This window comes from Lutjanus erythropterus, chromosome 1 (genome assembly GCF_056507025.1).
Source record: "Lutjanus erythropterus isolate fLutEry1 chromosome 1, fLutEry1.hap2, whole genome shotgun sequence".
Taxonomy (NCBI): domain Eukaryota; kingdom Metazoa; phylum Chordata; class Actinopteri; order Lutjaniformes; family Lutjanidae; genus Lutjanus; species Lutjanus erythropterus.
This window is the reverse complement of record NC_139317.1, coordinates 21,278,132-21,296,110: the sequence shown is the minus strand read 5'-3', so window position 1 is coordinate 21,296,110 and position 17,979 is coordinate 21,278,132. Positions and strand designations below refer to the sequence as shown.

The 17,979-nt window shown below is 41.4% G+C and overlaps 1 protein-coding gene across 5 annotated transcripts in view; it reads right to left on the bottom strand.

Annotated features, from left to right (window-relative positions):
* The window catches only part of sox6 (SRY-box transcription factor 6), a 172,872-nt gene that overhangs the window by 27,872 nt on the left and 127,021 nt on the right, over positions 1 to 17,979 (bottom strand). For all 5 annotated transcript variants that reach the window (XM_084716580.1, XM_084716603.1, XM_084716587.1 and 2 more), the window contains 3 exons: positions 8,612 to 8,761; positions 5,989 to 6,169; positions 5,166 to 5,353 (listed from right to left, as the gene is read on the bottom strand). In XM_084716580.1, coding sequence (XP_084572706.1) covers positions 5,166 to 5,353; positions 5,989 to 6,169; positions 8,612 to 8,761 — 519 coding nt within the window. The remainder of the gene's footprint in view (positions 1 to 5,165; positions 5,354 to 5,988; positions 6,170 to 8,611; positions 8,762 to 17,979) is intronic.

The following is a 17,979-nucleotide window of genomic DNA, read 5'->3' as shown; positions in this document are numbered from 1 at the left end:
GAGCGAAAGACCTGACCTGGGAAAGGAGCCCGCAGACACACACACACTCACACACCCACACCCACAGGCACATATTATCCAGAGTCATACATTATTTTTTATTCTTTTGGCAAACATGAACAATTGGACAAAGCATTAATGTAAGCAATCTTCACAATAGCACTTGCTGGCTACAGCCAGTGTCTGGGAGCTGAGCATAATCTAATTTGGATGGGCAAACCCTTGTATGCCAAGGATTTACATTGCAGCCAAAACGCCTTGGTTTGCAATTTCCAAGACAGCAGTCGAAAAGGAGCAGAAAATTGCTTCCAGGGCTGCAGACCAGACAAGATTATATTCAAAGTCTTTGTGAGGGCTTTGCCTGAATAGAGCCCTGGCATCACATACACACACACACACGTGCATGCACACGTACGTACGCACACTCACAAAATCACACGTGCACAGGAGGGAACAGTATAACCACTATAACCAATAGGTTAGGAGTCTGGATTTTGTGGAGCACCAGTGTAAGCTCCATTTGAATATTTACAGGGTGAGCTTTGGGACACGGGAAATGGACAATTGTAGTCATCAATACTGAGGAGAGGAGGTGTTGCAGGGCAGAAAAGGGCAGTTCAATAGGTTAATACACTGGCCTTTCACCTTTTGATTCCAGTTAGGGACATGTCAGCAGAGGAATATATTTTATCTCACACAACCTCCAGGGCATCACATATGCATCATCTACTAGGAACTAAAGTGAGAGAAATTGATGCATCAGTATAGAAATCTGTCATACCTGACTATACGGAGTTCAACAACAAGGCTTGGCCGATGGCCAAGGGCCAATAACATTTCTTGTTCTCTGCTTGGCGTGCTTTTTCTAACCATTTTGCTGAGGCTGAAAATGGCATTAGAGCTCCACTCTTTGAGCTCTACCATTTGACTGCAATTTCTGAGTGAGGGGGATTAAGGTATTCATTTACAGGCAATTTACAAGTTACAGTTTTCAGACAAGTATACTATTCATGCCTTCAACAAGGTCTACAACTGTTATGTGTTCTGGTAAACATCTATTTGGCTACACCTGCCCATTTCTGTATTGACGACCTAGATGAAGCATGGATTTGTGAGTTATTTCAATTTAAACTCTTTTGATTTTGCTGCTTGCTTCTTCCAGGTTATGACTGGTTACATTAATATTTAAACTTGTATTACATTCATCAAGGATAACATGAGCCAAGGTACATTTAGCCATTTATTTTGTTAATTTTCAAAAATATGTTTTTTTCATTTCTGAACAGTTCTTATAAGTAGGTTTTTTCATTTCTGTGAAAATTCTTATTTTATTTTTGTCTGCTGAGCCAGAAAATATTAAAAGGCAGTGCTGGGGAAACCACTTTAACAAACATCTGGCTATTTCACAAAGAAAAGTAGCTAAACTACATCTGAAGTCTCAAAAAACAGCATGTCAAACTAAATTATTGTATGGCAAAAAACATAATGAGAACACTATGAATTTGTAGTTTGCATTAACTATGCAAACTACATGACCCAGAGTAGTCGCCTACTGAAAAACCTACGGAGATTTGATTGTAGTTGAACTACCACCTAGCTCATTGTTTGAGTAGTCATTGAACTACATGTAGTTAACTAAACTCCAAAACTGTTTAAAGTAACATAAAGCACTAAATCTCTGACCTATTGTCCATATATTCCAATAGGTCATAAATGGTGATGACACGATGCAAACATAGTTGAGTCTCTGCACGCACCATCTGCGTGGAAACAGACACTTGATATTTATTCACCCGTGACCCTGAAAAACAACATGTCCAGATATAGCTGCATCATATATTAGAGGGAAACAATTCAAATGGTTACAAATGGATTCAGATGTACTGTATTTGACTGTAGGCACATTCTAGGTAAAAGCTTCCACTGGGTGAGGAGGGAGATGGTAAATAATGGAACAAAGTAATTGCCCGCTACAGACAATAATACCTTCAGATAAATATTTCAAAAAGGTAAATTGCAGAAGGGTTGTAAAAGGTTTTATTGTACTGATGGGATATAGAAAAACAGACAAATAAAAAGACAAGCAAGAAAATCCGCTCCTGTAAAGCATGAATATTTTACGTGTCCTCAGGTTAAAGGCTTGTATACTGTACAGAGAGTCTGCTCTACACCATGTTCTCCTAGGTCAGACAGAGAGAGGAGAGTCATAGTGATAAAGGTTAGGGAGGAATGCATTGTACTGCTCAGACACACTTTGTATGAAAAGATGAATTGATCCATCTGTAAGCAGCACTTAGACCCACTCCTCTGCCCGGTCATTACAGTGGGATAAATCAATATTTAATATCCCCCTCTAACAGCCACACTGGATGATCTTAACCTCTCCTTAATCCCATTTATGTTACCTTTCCAGAATCTTCTTCATGTAAGCTCTCACTATGATAAACTTCCAAACAAGAGACTGGGGAGGGGAGCTATTAAAGACCACACCATATTTATGTCAGGTGAGGCGCTTTCGTGAAATATTAATATTCTGAAACTGACCAAAGTGAAAGCTTTTATCTGGGGCATTCAAACCTTTCTAGTTCGTTGGCTTGTATCAGCAAAAGGCTCTCTCTCCTTCCCTCTCATTTCGCCGCTGAATTACAGCCTACTGTTCTTTATTGCAGCCGAAGGATGAAGATGATGGGGCAATTCTTTTAGCTGACTTGATAAAGCATGCCTCTCATTTCACACCGTCCTAATAGGGCCAGTGTCACTGAAACTAAGAGGTGACAATATCTCACTATGATTTGCACGAGCCAGAGAGTCAAGCACGAGCCCGGTTAAGGTGTCATTCAACAAGGCGATAAATGATTTTGTAATGAAAACAGAGGCATATTACCCGAGGTGATGCTTTCAATTATTGATATTAGTTGGTCTTTGTAAGAGATCTGCACAGGCATGTGTGTAGGTCTTAAAGGGATTCTTTGAATTAATGTGGGGTTGTATAAGGTACTTCTCAATAATTAGTATATTACTTACAGAAGAGGCCAGTTCGAAGCTAAGCAATGTGCTGCTGTGGACGGGGAGAGCAACAATAGTGTTTGAACCATGTTAAAAAAAGGTCAGCCTAAAAGAAAATCAATATCAGTGTAAGTGTACGCTATATTTAGAATATTTTCCCCACTTTAGTTTGCCATCAGACAGCCTTTTCCAAAGGGAAGTTGCTGTTATATAAGCAAAATGTCACTCTCTCCAAACCAACCAAACTCCATGGATGAAGTCAGTAATTTTACCTCACAGAACACTTGTGGAGTTTGGTTAGTTTGGAGAGAGCGATAAATGACTTCAGTGCATTGCAACAATCACATTTTCCACCTGAACTTTAGCTCTACTAATTACTTTGGGTTTCATTTCAGTGTTGTCAATACTATGATCTTAATATTTTCATTTCTTAAATAGTTTTTTTTTTAATTTATGCCTTTTTATCACTAATCTACATTCACTTATGCTGCACACACTCATTCACTCACTCTCTCTTTCTCGCGTTCTTAAAAAAACTCTCTCTCTCCTCAGGTGGCACACACATACAAAAGGCAGATTACAGGTGAGGAGTGACTGACTATTTCAAGCAGAAGATCCCTTTAGAAAAACAAAAAAGAAAAACATTCTCCTCCTCTGAGATGATTGCTTTCACATGGGTTGTCCCAAATTCAGAGGAAACAAAACTAAATTCTACAAAAGACTGCACAGGGAGTAAAGAAAGGCGTTAAGCTCTACCTGCTAAGGACAATGTAGCTGTAGGTGTGTGCTGCCTGTTGAAAAAGGCTCTTTACAGGCATTGTTCAGTTACTGCTTTCATGTCATGGCACATTCGGCTGCTCGGTTGACCACAGGCTCACCTTAGCTGGTTGGGAGGCAGGGAGGCAGCTGTAGCAGCTCCTGTGACTGAAACTGAAAGAAGGCTGCTCGAAGGGTGTTTTAAGTAAAACCGTTTTTAAACAGATTTAAGAAACATTTAATGGCACAAAGCACCAGCCCCTCTACAAACAGGACATGTTTTGCTACATAACATCTGACTGATTATTAATGGGAAACCTTCTGTCATTTGTAATTTTATTGGTGTTGATTTGTTATTTCTGAAGTTTTTTGTTGATTGGCCTCTTTTATCAAAAATAAAATTAAATAAATAAAAAGAATACTCTTCCTAAAAGCCTCACATGCCTTCTTACATGTTGTAACCAAACAAAAACATGATGTGCCTGTGTGGTTGTTTAAAGTTAGGTAGAAATGACATAATAGAATGAGAAATTAGATAATGGATTTATTGAGTATTGTGAAGCTGCTTTTTGTTCTGGTTACTAGAGGCTAAATGCAGGGAAGTCTGACTCTGTCCTCTCTGTGGGCTGCACCAATTTATTTGCTTCACTTCAGTAAGAGCATAGTTGATTGCCACCTGCATAGACAGTGATCTCTTCCAAAACACCAAATTAGAGGGAAATCAAAATAGATATTCATTGACTTTTTTACATATACATTGACCTAGTTGAGGCTGTTGGTTGAAAGTGTCAGGTGCTGAAATATTAATGAGCATCGCTCCCAGTTCCTGCCTGCTCCTCACAGCCAACTGGCAACATGGCATCAAACTGAAGAGAGGAGGACAGCTTTTTTCTCTCCTTGATTGACTCATCGATTGAAGATATTTTTAAAGGGAATCCCTGGGAGTGTGTGCTCCTGGTACAAAGCAGCCCCATCCCATGTCAGGGGACGGAGAGGGCTGCAAGTCTGCTTTAATTGGGCAGAGACTTCAGAGTCTTCTTAACCCACACCGGGCACCGCCATGGCCTGTCACGGCCCTCACACCAACATCAACAAGAGCGAGCCCTCGAAACACGCACACACAAACACATTCACAGAAATTTGAGTAAACACGCATGTACACACTGAGCCATGCCAGCTCTTATCAATACGACCACCCTGGACATGGATTAAAGAAAGTATTAGTCTTAAGAATTACTGTGATATCAAAATCACCATGTTCTACTTTCTTAAATAGTTTCTTTCCTCCACTTCTTGCAGACAGAGCTTTGTGGTCAGCTACTTGTTTTTTTCCTTAGCTTTATGGAAAAAGCTTGTAATGGAGAAGATAAAACAGAGACAGACTATATGATAGTAGTCCTAACCTTGTCAGCTCTGCAGTTGTTGAGGCCCACTGAGCTGAGGGCGGACAGCTTCGCCTCCATGCCCTGCTGGTGATGTTGCAGCTGTTCCCTCTGGATCTGCTCCCTCATTTTCCGAGCCTCCTGGATGGCCTTCATCACTGTGTCCTGGTCCCCGAAGAGCGCGGTAGAGTTTAGGCTGGACAGGATATCTGTACACACACATAGTGGAGTTTGGACAGCGAAATTAGTCTCCTGGAACACACACACTGCCAACATCCTGACAGTGACATTTATTTGTCACATATTAAATACCAAACCAGCACCAAAACCTCACCCCATAGATGTGAGTGCACACTGTAAAAGTATGTTTGAACAGAACAAATTTGTGTGTATGATAATGGTGGGGAAAAAAATGGATTCATAAAATGCAACATTTTCCTACAAAACATAATGCATTGACTCAGAAATGAATAAAAATGCACCCAGGGGTTCTATTAATTTTGGTTTAACATCTTATTTTATTTATTGTTTTCTTATGGTCATAGCTTGCTGAGCAGCTAAATGTAGCAGTTTACATCCTAAAGAATTTTATTTACCATTTTTATTATGTAGTATAGAAATTATTCTGCTGAAATAAAACGCAGAAGGACTGACTGACATGCGATTTGCATTTTTTTGGAGTCAGTCGTGATATACTGTCTCTAGAAGTGCATGATTCAACATTTTCCCTTGGTCTGGTGTAAGGTAAAAAAAAGAAAATAAAAATCACAAACTGTAATATCAAATCACAATACTTGCAGACTCATATAGTCCCAGCCATAGTGTATGTGTCAGATGGTCTTACCCAGAGATGAGCCACGGCCCAGGCCTCCTCCGAGCGGGCTGGGGATGCCACTCTTGTTGAGGAGATTGTTAGGGCTGTTTTTACTGCCGGGGAACAGGTTTTGTGTCGGGGATGTGGGGGATTTGACCAGGTCTGTCGTCTTTGGCCGAGCAGACAGGTTGAGCGGCTGTGTTCCCTCCTCCTAGGGCAGCAAAGAGAGGAGTATGAGAGAAGACAGATGTGAATAGGTGCCCCCGGTCCCCTCCCTCTGCTTCCATTTTTTTGGGGGGGAGCTCAGGATTCCCAGACAGCACAGTTCTCCTCTGTTCCTGGTTAATTATAGGATCTCTGTCTTGACCCACACCTCCACCCTGGTTCTTCCTCTGCCTGTGTTTTCTTTTTTTTCTCCTCCTCTCCTCTCCTCTCCTCTCCTCTCCTCTCCTCTCCTCTCCTCTCCTCTCCTCTCCTCTCCTCTCCTCATCCATCCTTCCTTAGGAGCTGTGCCACTGTGATCTTCTTCACAGTTGCCCAGCGCCTTTGTTCACACTAATTAAAGCAGATTCTGTCTCTCTGTACATCTTCATCTGTTCTCCCTCTCCTCCTCCTCCCTGTTCTCTGTGTCTGCACTCTGGTTCGAAGAATAAATAATGACCAGATAACGGTGGTGCCAGTGATCAAAGACAGCTGTTCCATTCATCAGATGTCGACTTACATTATCTACTTCATTAACTTGTTTTCTAATTTCATTCCTCATTTGTGCATACTTGGTTCTATCATATGCTTTGATATGCCCTATTCCTAAAAAAAATATGATGTGATTTGAAAAAAAAACGTAAATAGTGTAGTTCTGAGATGAGGTCAGAGGAGGATGCATGTGTTTGTCCTGTGTTTGCTGGGCTGGTTCCAGCATTTAGAGCATTTACTAAGGTGAGATGAAGAGCACCATTTACCCAGGTGGCACCCTCAGCAGCTTGTCTACTGGGACCAAACATTATTTTACCTGCAGACGAAGAACAGGGGGCACAGACTAGTTTTTCTTTTGCTTAAATTTGCTTAAAAACTGGGACTTTTAAGAGTAGGATAAATGCATACAAAACTAAACTTAAACCACCTGCAGGGTTGGGTCAGATTACTTTGAAATGTAGTCAGTTACTGAAAGCACAGCAACTTTTTGTAATTAGTATCATAATCCAGTGGATTACAAATGGGCTGATACCAGTTACTTATTTTTTGTAATCTGATAATGTAATCCTGATTACATGTAATCCATTACTACATAACCCTGGTAACCTGTATGAGTTATTATCAATTATCTGAGAAAAGTCAGCTATAGTTGAGCTAAAATCATGTTGAATAAATCAAAAGAAAGACTTAAGAGGTTTTTTCCCCCCAAATATTAAAGTAAACATATAGTATCACGTTTAAATAAATTAGTATATAATCAGAATTAAATAAATTTAAAATGTCATCAATCCATGGTTAGATATTTACTTTGAATATAAACAAACATTTGCATCTCAGAAGAGAAATGCTTTGCGCAGTATAAATCGCCCTGTGTATACAGCAGTCTTTTAAATCAGATTAGGGCATGCTGCCGTTAACAGTCTTTTTCAAAGCCCAAGTGTCTCCTTGTCCAAACATATGGCTCAAGCATACACTGCCCCAAGGCCTTGTTATTGCTGTGCCAATAACAGTTTGTCATGCAGTGGAGCTGAAAGCAGACAAACAAAACTAAAGGCAATCTGATTCCACTGGACTGAGGATACAGATGGGAGGATGCCAATATCAGTTTTTTTTCCATTTATGTTTGATTCACATCATTGGGAAGTCCTTAATTCTGTGATCTTTGGCAATATTTTAAATATTTTGACTAGAATTAGTGTCATATTAATATTGGCCTAGATGGCATCCGTCTAATCTGATAAATGGGGAATTGTATTAACGTGATGAAATGACAGTGTTGAGTCAGTTAAATGGCAATCTTTCAATGGAAATCCCAGGAGGCTCGAGACCTGAAGGATTGTGTGTGTGTATGTGAAGAGAAACCCAGAGTGGCTTCCTACCATTTCAAGACATGATTTATGGTCTTTCTCCATTGTGATATTATTAAGCTAAACTACTCCAAATGGGCATATGTTTCTGATTATGGCCTTAGTGAGTGGGGATGATGTATATGGCCTTTTCCTCTGCACTGGAGGTCTAGTGGAGTCGTGCCATACAGCAGCAGAAAACACACATCCTGCATTTGGTTTGTTTACAAGGCAAGAAAAAAGTCGTCAATCCTGCTTTTTTGCTTGCTTTTAAGCGCTGTTGTAATGGTTTTATTCCTTCACAGTTACAAAAAAAGAAGAAAAAAACTTTTCATTGTGAAAAAAAATTAGAAACCATGTGTTCCACAAATTACTGGCTTGGAGCAGCCATAGCCATAGCAACCATGTCCACAGAGTTCTGGTTAAGAGAGAGAGGGCCTTGTTAAAGCCTCACAGATTGATGGCCTGTTAGAGGCTGGGCTCAGCACCGGCCGGCGGTGAACAGTGTACATGCTATTTTATTCAGACAACACCAACTAGGCTAGGCTAGGTCAAGTACCACTCAAGGCCTGGGGCTGCTGGGTGGGCAGGTTGAAGGAGTTAAGGGGTTGTACCTTGACTTGAGTGATGGGGCTGGAGGAACTCTTGTCATTCTTCAGAGAGGAGGGAGAGATGGGCCCACTGGTATTGAGGGGCTGGGGGAGTGGAGGCATCTTGGCTCCAGGAGAGACCTGCATGCTGGCAAGCTGGGCGGCATACAGTTGCTGTAGGGAGGTAGAGAAACCCGCAAAGGCGTTAACATCCAAATCCAGCAAACATTCAAAGTTTTATATTCTGTCTTTTCCTCTCCCTAGAACTCTCTCTGCTTCTGTTTCTGCCTTCATCTCCCCCTCTCTCGCTCTTTTACGTCTTTCCTCTCTTTCCATGAGGCTGGCAGAGAACCTCCATCAAAGGTCTTAACTGTATTTCAAAGGCTGAACCCAGAGAGAGACAGCAGTCTTAAAAACCACACAGAGATGGCTTTCATTCAAAATACTTGGAGCCCCTATTTTCCACTCATCACAGAGAAAAGTTTGCCGACTGGATGCAAGTGTGTTAGCAAAGATCTCTCATTTCTCTAGATCTACACAGCTTCCTATTGAAGTTTTCTGGCCTGTGATTTGTCTCCACGCAGCCATGTGAGACAGTCCCATTCCACAATGTTAGAAACCCAACCTCAGTTGGATGGCCATCACAGAATATGTTAAACACAAGCATTATTAAGGCTTAGAAACCTGCACAAAGAACACTGATGTAATCACCGTTATTTTCCTTGGCGTTAAATCAGTAAGATGTCCAACCGTTGGTGACATTACCACACAAGAGGGTGGTTCAGATGACTGGCGAGGCACTCAATAACAGTTGTGCCTGTAACAGGGTTGAACTCTGAAAGCTCAATTTACATTTCCACCACTGGGCTGATTATGTGGCATATACTAGAAAGGGTGGTTAAAGACGATGATATGAGGGTTTGGAAATATTTTTGAAAAATCTGGTGAGCCACAGGCTGCTAATTGTCTGTTGGATCAGATTTTTGACGTAGCAATTCATCCTTTATCCGGGATACAGTTACAGTTTAATGTCTTTGTCATTAACTTGTGCGCCTGTTTTTTATATGATTAAAAGCTGAAACAAATAATGCCAGACTGATTTGATTTGATGATTGTTTTTGTGCTTGTTTTTGTGTGCCTACAGAGCTCAGCACTCCCGCACCGCTGTGACTTCTTTCCGCCCCAGGTCTGTATTGATTGGCCACCAGGTAAGTGATGAAATTGGCTCTTGTCTCCTGCTGCAAATGGCAGGGGTCTGTCAAATAGAGCTACTGTCTGAGAAATAGTGTTACTCCATGTAGCCTTAGACCTCACTTCATCAGACAGATAGCACCCCTTAACTCCCCTGCTGGCCTGCTGTCCTCAGACTAGACTCTCTAAACCTTATGGTTTGTTGTGTTATTCAGTCAGATGGCGCTGTCAGGAAAATCAGATTCCTCTTCCTATGGCCAATCAGTAAACCCTGTCTCATTTCCTTGTTCGACTGGCCACAAACAGACTGCATTTGTGTGGACGTGGGGTGGGGTGGGGGGGTGGGGGGGGGTGACCCGGCCCCTGCTGGCCTCACCTTCGGCAGTGTAAATGCAGACCAAAGCCAAACAAAGCACTTTATGTCCATGCATGTATCTCCAGATATAAACACATATGTGCTCCTGTAAGAAACTTTATCGCTGCCACATAAGCGGCAGTACAAAAGGTCCATTCTTCCAGGGGACCTGGGGATAACAACAGCACATGGGCAGCGGAAATGACAGACTGATTATGTTCCCACAATGATAGGACTGCCCCCACCTCCCTCACAAACAGCCTTTTGTCTCCGACAGGAATGGACACAGAAATGGACCCAACTCTATTTTCTTCTCATTTGAGCGAGAGTTAGTTAATGTCAGTTGTAAAGGCACTCTGTGTGTCTGTGCGTGAGGGGAGGCTCCATTCACTGCCTGCCACTCCAGGCTACGCACGAGTCTCAGTCGAGAAGCGGAAGCCGAGTCTGCTGGACAGATGTTTGCTAACAGGCCTGTCGACGGGCATGTCCCTGACCTTGACTGAGAAGAATTTTATTGTCCCGGAAAAAGAGCACAATTAGACTTTGCCTCAAATTAGACGCAGTCAGGGTGCCCCTTTTCAGCACTGATTAGCAGGTCAGTGCCATGGGGTGAGAAGCTGTAGTTACTCTTGTAACCAGGAACGCCCTGCCATCTAAGAGCCAAAGAACAATAAATACAATCAGAGGGAAAGACAGATGAAAGTGTCAACCCATCATACACTACTCAAGGATAGATAGGGAATACTTCAGTGTTCACTGTGTGTAGGCTGGAAACTTTTATCTTACAGTATGTCTCACTGTAAATAAAGATGGTAAATTTACAATGGATAACAAAATTACTGTTTGACACAGAGCACATCTTCAGTTTGAAATAACAACCTCACAAAATAGTAGTGGAACATCACAATATACTCGGTATTGTGGGGCTAAAGGCTGATAGATGGTGCATCCTGCCAGGGCTGCTCTCTCTAACCATAGGACATCTGCCTGTTTCCCCAGTTGACTATCTCACATCTAATAACCCTCTTCTTCATATCTATTTGCCAGGTGGGGGCAGCAAAAGGTTCATGGTACTTAGGGTCAAGCTGAAAGTCAGTGCCCCAACTGGAGGAGTATTAGAGGAGTAGGTGAAAGCCTGCGTGGAGCTTGGGACCCTTCTGAGTCCTTTTTCTATTCGTTTTTCTGCTCTACACTCATAACACTAGTCGTTCTGTTTTATTTGATCAGGGAAACGTATATGGTTTCTAGGATGCACATAGCACTTCCATACTTCCATTCCCATACTTTCAAGCCATAGAGTAGCACACTAATGATTCCACTGCATGGTACGGCTCAGCTTGACTCTGCTTGCTGTTTTTGTTTTCCATTGTCCAAAAAAATGTACAATTATCCAAAAGAAATTGTCCCATTGTGACCAATACATTTTGATGCACAGCAAGAGCTGTGTGAGGGATTTTTCCATAAGACAGAAGTGAATAGAATCATCACCCAAATTCTGGCTGCATTTTTTTCCCTTCCTTCAACCCAGATCTTAAAAACTGGTAGCCCACAAAACTATTCCACTATCAATTAAAAAAGTGCAGATGTTCCTCTGTTTGGTTGCCAATGAAAAGATCTCAAAAAGAAGGAGTTCCTTTATTGTTCCAGTGTGTTTGTGTCACAGCAGTTTCATCTGATCTCGCCATGATGATAAGCTAAAGAATATTTCCTATATCCAGTGGAAAAAGTAAATTACCTGCTACCAAAAGCTCATTGAGTTGAGCTGAGTGGTACAGTGTAGTAGAAACCTGGCTTATGGCACAGCTGGTATTATGGTAGAAAACAGGAAAATGAATGTAATAGCTAATGGGATTGCAGTGTGGGTGGTAATCAAGAAATATGTGTATTTTCTCTTAGCTTGAAGGCCATTTTCCATGACCAGATATGTGCATTTATTACAATAAAATATGTTCCGTGCTTTGAGAGCTTTTGGCTTTTTCCTAAAAACTGTACTTAATCGTAACAGAACAAAAACAAATGAGGAGACACGGAAACACAACATCTAAGGTCTTCCTCCTAACCCCATACATTCCCTGTTTCCCAGTAGAGCGGATCAGATCTTAGCAAGCATAGATTCAAAGTGAGTGCAGCACGCCCAAGGTCAGCCTGTTAGCCTCTGGTAATTAAAAACAAGCCCTCTGGAGGCAGCAGAGGTTAAACAGGGAGGTTCACTTTTCTGCCTGCGACATTAAACTGAGATTACACACTCTGCTGATGATGTTAGACATCTCGGTAGTATGATGTGCAATTAAGACCGACAGCCACTGTTTGTTTAGTAAAACAACAAAGCTGGTACTATAGATCATTATCAATTATGAGAAAAACATTAATTTGCTCATAACTTCCACCTACGCTTTTTTTCCCCTCTGCAAACACTGGAGCATATGGCTTGTAGTATGAAGAGAAAAAAAAAACTTTGTGTGGAAAAACAAATGTGCATCTTGTTTTTCTTCACAGCATGGCAATATGTGCTGGAAAATACAGTGGCAGATATTTGTCAGATTTCTTGCTGCCAGCAATGATGCTGCATTGCACATTTATGACTGCGGCCTGCAAAATAATAAACAAATTGCTTTAAAACTGAAACAGTTCCTAATACGAAATAAATCCTCTGCATTTTCCAGGAGGTGAACATTATCTGATGACTGTCACACTCTCCTAATCGACCTCTTTGTGTGCGAGCATGTCTGTTTGTCTGTCAATGTCTCATTCACCTCTGCCTGGCCTGGCCGCTGAGCACTGGGCTGGATATGAGGGCATTAACTGTGCTTCAGTGCACCACACCATTTAAAAGGCAGCACAGCGCCAGCCCCGTTTGCCACAAGGCTTGTACAGGCTCATTGCCCAGGGCGACCAGGCAGGCTGACCCAGGCTAGACCCAGATGTCAGGAGTGGAGGAAGGCGTCCTGGTGCACTGTGCCGATGCTTTCCAGTATGGCCCAACATCTGTCTCATCTGCTGGCACCCAACCTGCTCTGCTCTAACTCCTCCTCTTGCCGAACTTGCATCTACAGTATATATATTTAAGTCCTTCTCTATCAGTTTGGCACATACACACACACACACACACACACAAAAACAGCCCATCTTGTGTGAATGTGTGTGTGGATTCTGCAGGCCCAGGGGCCCCAGAGCCAGCCCTCCCATTCAGTGCAGCTCACTGCATTATCCACTCTATCTGTCCATCTGTCCCTCTGTTCACCACTGCCTCCATCCAGCTGCTCACCTAGCCGTCCTATTAGCCAGCCTTACACACACAGCTAGCACTGCTGCACTGCTCTGGGTTACCTTCAAAGACCGAGCTCCTCTGCTCATAAACACAGAAACAGCTGCTCTCTACAGTATGTCTGTTCTCTCTTTTTTCCCCTCCTCCTCCTCCTCCTCCTCTCCCTCTTTCTCTTTCAAAGTCAAAAGTGCTTCACTTGTTAATGATGGAAACCGTTTCTTCACATCTGTACTACACAGGCATTTACATCCAAACAAAAGATAATGTGTGGTTTGCTGCTCTCCCACTTTCTTCCTGTTTGTCCCTGACCGTGTAACACTCTTTCTTATCACTCCAGTCGTCTAAGCTTCTGAGTACTCCTTCAGATGTGTCTGTCTGCTTGAGATCTGGTCCGGGTTTCGTCGCTGAGCATGTGGGCTGCTTTTCATCTTTACAGTGGGAGCATGGGCCGAGGCTGGGCCCAGGTTTATCATGGGCCTAGAGAGATGGCATAGCAAATGCGGCAGATGATTATTGCAGCATTAAGTCATCACTCGAGCAGTGCGACTTCCAGTAGTGTAAAGCAAGAGGATGTGAACAATTAAGGAAGAAAAAAGCAAGAGTAACACAGAGACACAATAAGGAAAAACAGAGGATGGGAGTAATTTAAAGTATAACTGCAATAATAGACGATTAACACTAGACTACACATTCCAATATTCCCAGAAAAGCCACAGGCTCATTTTTACCCCCAAAATGCAACAGTGTCGGCAATCATAAAAGTGGTAATTTACAAAATTTGTTAATTTGGAATAATAAGTAATTCAGTTTATGAAGTTTCAAATTTTTAAGTTATTTACTTTATTTAATTCCAAACAGAAGTACATTTTTTAAATTCATGAATAAACTGTACAGTCATTTAAAAGGTGACATAGCCCCTAAATTAAAAGATGAACATATTAAAACAATTTAATTAGTGTAGATGAAGAACATCAGCTAATGTTTAAATTTTTTTTTAATAATGAAGGGTTATTTTGTCTACTTAAATTGTTTTTGCAACCTTATAGTACAATAGGTATAGCCTACTGTAAGCATAGGCCTTGTGCAGTCGGATGAGATTTTTTTCTCTTGTACTCCAGACCCCTCACTGAAAAATCATAAACTGCAGGATTTATTAAATATATTAATTATATTAACAAAGTTACATGCATTTGAATACACCAGGAGGGATAAAAATGACTCACTTGGCGTTTCTAGTATTACTTGTCAACTTTTAAATTAATAGTTAATTATAACTATTTGGATAGTCAATTAATCTTTTTTTTTTTTTTGAAAGAAAATATATCCAAATCATCTAATGTCAGCTTCTCAAATGTGAATATTTTCTGGTTTCTGTATTCCTCTATGACTGATTATCTTTGGGTTGTAAAAAAAAAAAAAAAAAACATTTGAAGACGTCACCTTAGGCTTTCAGAACCACTGATCTATGGACCATGGACAAAATTAAATAATCGTTGCATCCTTCGTTTCAAGATGTGGCTGGACAATTGGAAAAGCAAGTGAGTGAGACAGAGACAGCAAGGAATAGAAAATGGAGCTTTGACTGAGTGAAAGCAGAGGGTTTTTATTTGTTTAGTCCTAACATTGATACTGCATACAGAGAACCCAGATGTTCTGCTTTATCCAATAATGCTTTCTTTAAAATGGCCTAAACCCCAAAGTCTGCTTTCAATGATAGAAAACAGGACTTTCTCAAAGGTCCTCCTCCTGTTTAGCGGTTCTGTAAAAAGCACGGGTGATATGTATTAAGTTCATACTGGCCTTAAGTAAATTGTTTTTCACTTGGCAACTGAGGCCAGGTATAGTGTACAAACAGCAAATTAAGTGCTGACCCAAATAGGAAATTCTTTTGTGGAATTAGGGAAATTCCCTTCTTGTCTCTTCACTCGATTGAATATAGTAGGTGTCCGGACAGATTGGGGTACAATCTGAGCACAATTTCCTCTGTTCGCTGAGAGGTGTCAGTTGTAATCAGGGAAGGACAGGCAGGGATGGAGCCATTGTTTCCTGCTGGTCCTGGTCTCATCCCGGCCCTGTGTGGGCACTAATGAAGAGGGGCATGTCGCGCTGGGATAGTTTACCCGCCTCCCCTCCTGTGAGTTGAGGACGAGAGCCAATCTGTCAGGAAAACATTGAGTGAAATTGCCCTGTGGTACAGCAATGCCCGGTGACAGCCACTCGCAGACTGCCAGCCGCCAGAGTGATGCTACCACCCTGTATTGACAAGCAAATTACAGTCTCCAACACTCAAACGCATCCTGGAAGATTCATTTACATCCATCAGCTCGAAGCCTTTGTTACCTTGGTGGGTTTTCTTCTCTTAGAGAGAAGGGGCGGGCAATAGAGAGGGGGGATCCCAGACTGTTATGACAGAGGAGATTGTGAAGAGGCTGCGTGGCCAACATTAAGACTGACGGAGCGGCTTGCCTCTCTGACTGGATGGCTGATCACATTACCTCTGCAGCATTGTGGGAATTAATTCTTCCAATAAGATAATTTTTAAGGTTCATATATTGCACAATCTAAACTGAGTAAATTGGTGAAAATTATACCTTGCCATGCAGCTGACAGGGAGAGATATTTTAATTGGGGGGCAGCCTATTCAGCCATATGTGTGTGGGATTTTGTGTGTGTGTGTGTGTGTGAGGAAGATGAAGAATGAGCCTGGAGGTGAAACTAGAAAAACACAGGACAGTTTAAAGGGTGAGTGGAGTATTGTGCTTGATGATGCATGAAGAATAAACTCAGTAATATGATAAGTAATAAGTGATATTTGCAGGGGAGCCTTAAATCAATGTATTTTACTTCATTTTAATTGTGTGTTTTTTTTAACAGAAGTGTTTAAGTTATAAGTTACATCATTATAAAACAGGTCATAATGTGTTAATTTCAAAGTATATGTCATTTTTTACTATTTGATTCACAGATGCATTGCTATTCTCAAAGGGTTATGGATCACATTACGCATTTTATCTAGTTTGTTTATTTTAACCATTTTTTCATGTGTATGATAATGTGTCATATTTTGTTGCTCACTGTAAAGCATTTTGAGGTAATGTGTAATAAATGTATATGAATAAATATAAATAAAAAGTAAAAAATAAGTAGCAATGAGTAACATATTAAGAAAAAATAAATCATGTATAGAAATGAAAAGTTTTGTGCATCAGTGATAGTTTTATACTTGCATTGTTGCCCTCTGAAGGGGAATTGATTCATAAGGTGCCAAGAGATTCTGACCCCAACTAATTACCACACAAAGTGTCGTATTTTGTTTCAACTCACTTTAGATGAGTCTCATCTTGTCATTTTTGTTTTTGTTTATGAGAAGAACATTTTATCTGCTTCTTCTGTACTCTTTCCATCACACACACACACACACACACACACACACACACACACACACACACACACACACACACACACACACACACACTATTGGAGAACACTTTTCAATAGTTTCATTTTGAAGAGGAAGGAGTGTGCCGGTGCTATTATTGCTCTAAAAGGGAGGAGACAACTCCAACTTAATTCCATGTCTGGCTTGATATGATGTTTTTAATCATAGCTGGCTCCCAGTGCTTTGTAAAGGAAGTGGTGGCAGTCACATGGTTTGTTGATCCCAGCTATGTAGAAAAGGGCATGTTTGACTTGCCTTGCTGTTTTAAGGGGAGTCTCTACGCAGGGTAAATAGCAGCCAGCAGGCGGAATATGTGACAGGCTGACAGACTTCAATTAATGGAAAATGCACCTCTTTTTGTTTACTGTGTTCTGTAAAGGTCAGCCAAGTCATGGTCTTGGAGGCACTGTTTTTGCCCATTCCCAGGGTTAGATACATAATCAGAATTAATCACTTCAGGCTCGTCTCCCCTCCTCACCCCAACCTTCAGATATATGACTGTCTCATCTGACCTCATACACCACTATAAATAAACTCAGCATGCCTGTCTGAACTACCACTCCTTTCCAATGGACTTCTCCATGATTCACAAACCACGCAACACATATGAACCCCAGAAACATACCTCCAGCTCTACCTCTCACAGGCACACGTCTTCAGACATGAGCAGACTCATTTTAAACACCTTACATGCTCCTGATAGCTCTTCTCATGGCCGTGTAATGACGCACAGCTCTTTGGAGCCAGCTGCATGCATTGTTAGAACTTGCCAAGGCTCGTTAACACTGACAGTGGTAGCCTCAGAAGGACAAATGCCACATATATCAGCGTGCAAAGAGTTCCCCCCCTCCTCAGTCTTAAGTTCCCCCTTGTTTAATCTTGACATACTGCTTTCTTCCATCACATGTTGTAGCTTTCAGCAGCTTTTGGCTGTTGTTGACAAAGCAGCAGTGGTGACTCAACCATATGTTATGAGGGATGCTTTTTAATGCTTTGTTTCCTCCTTTTGTTTCCAAAGAACAGTACTGATTTTCAGAAAGACTTAAGATCTACAATTACTCAAAACTGCAAAGGAAAATGATAATTAGAGGAGTAACGAGCAGCCCTGCAGCTGAATAGATATGGTTGTTATTCAGCTTCTA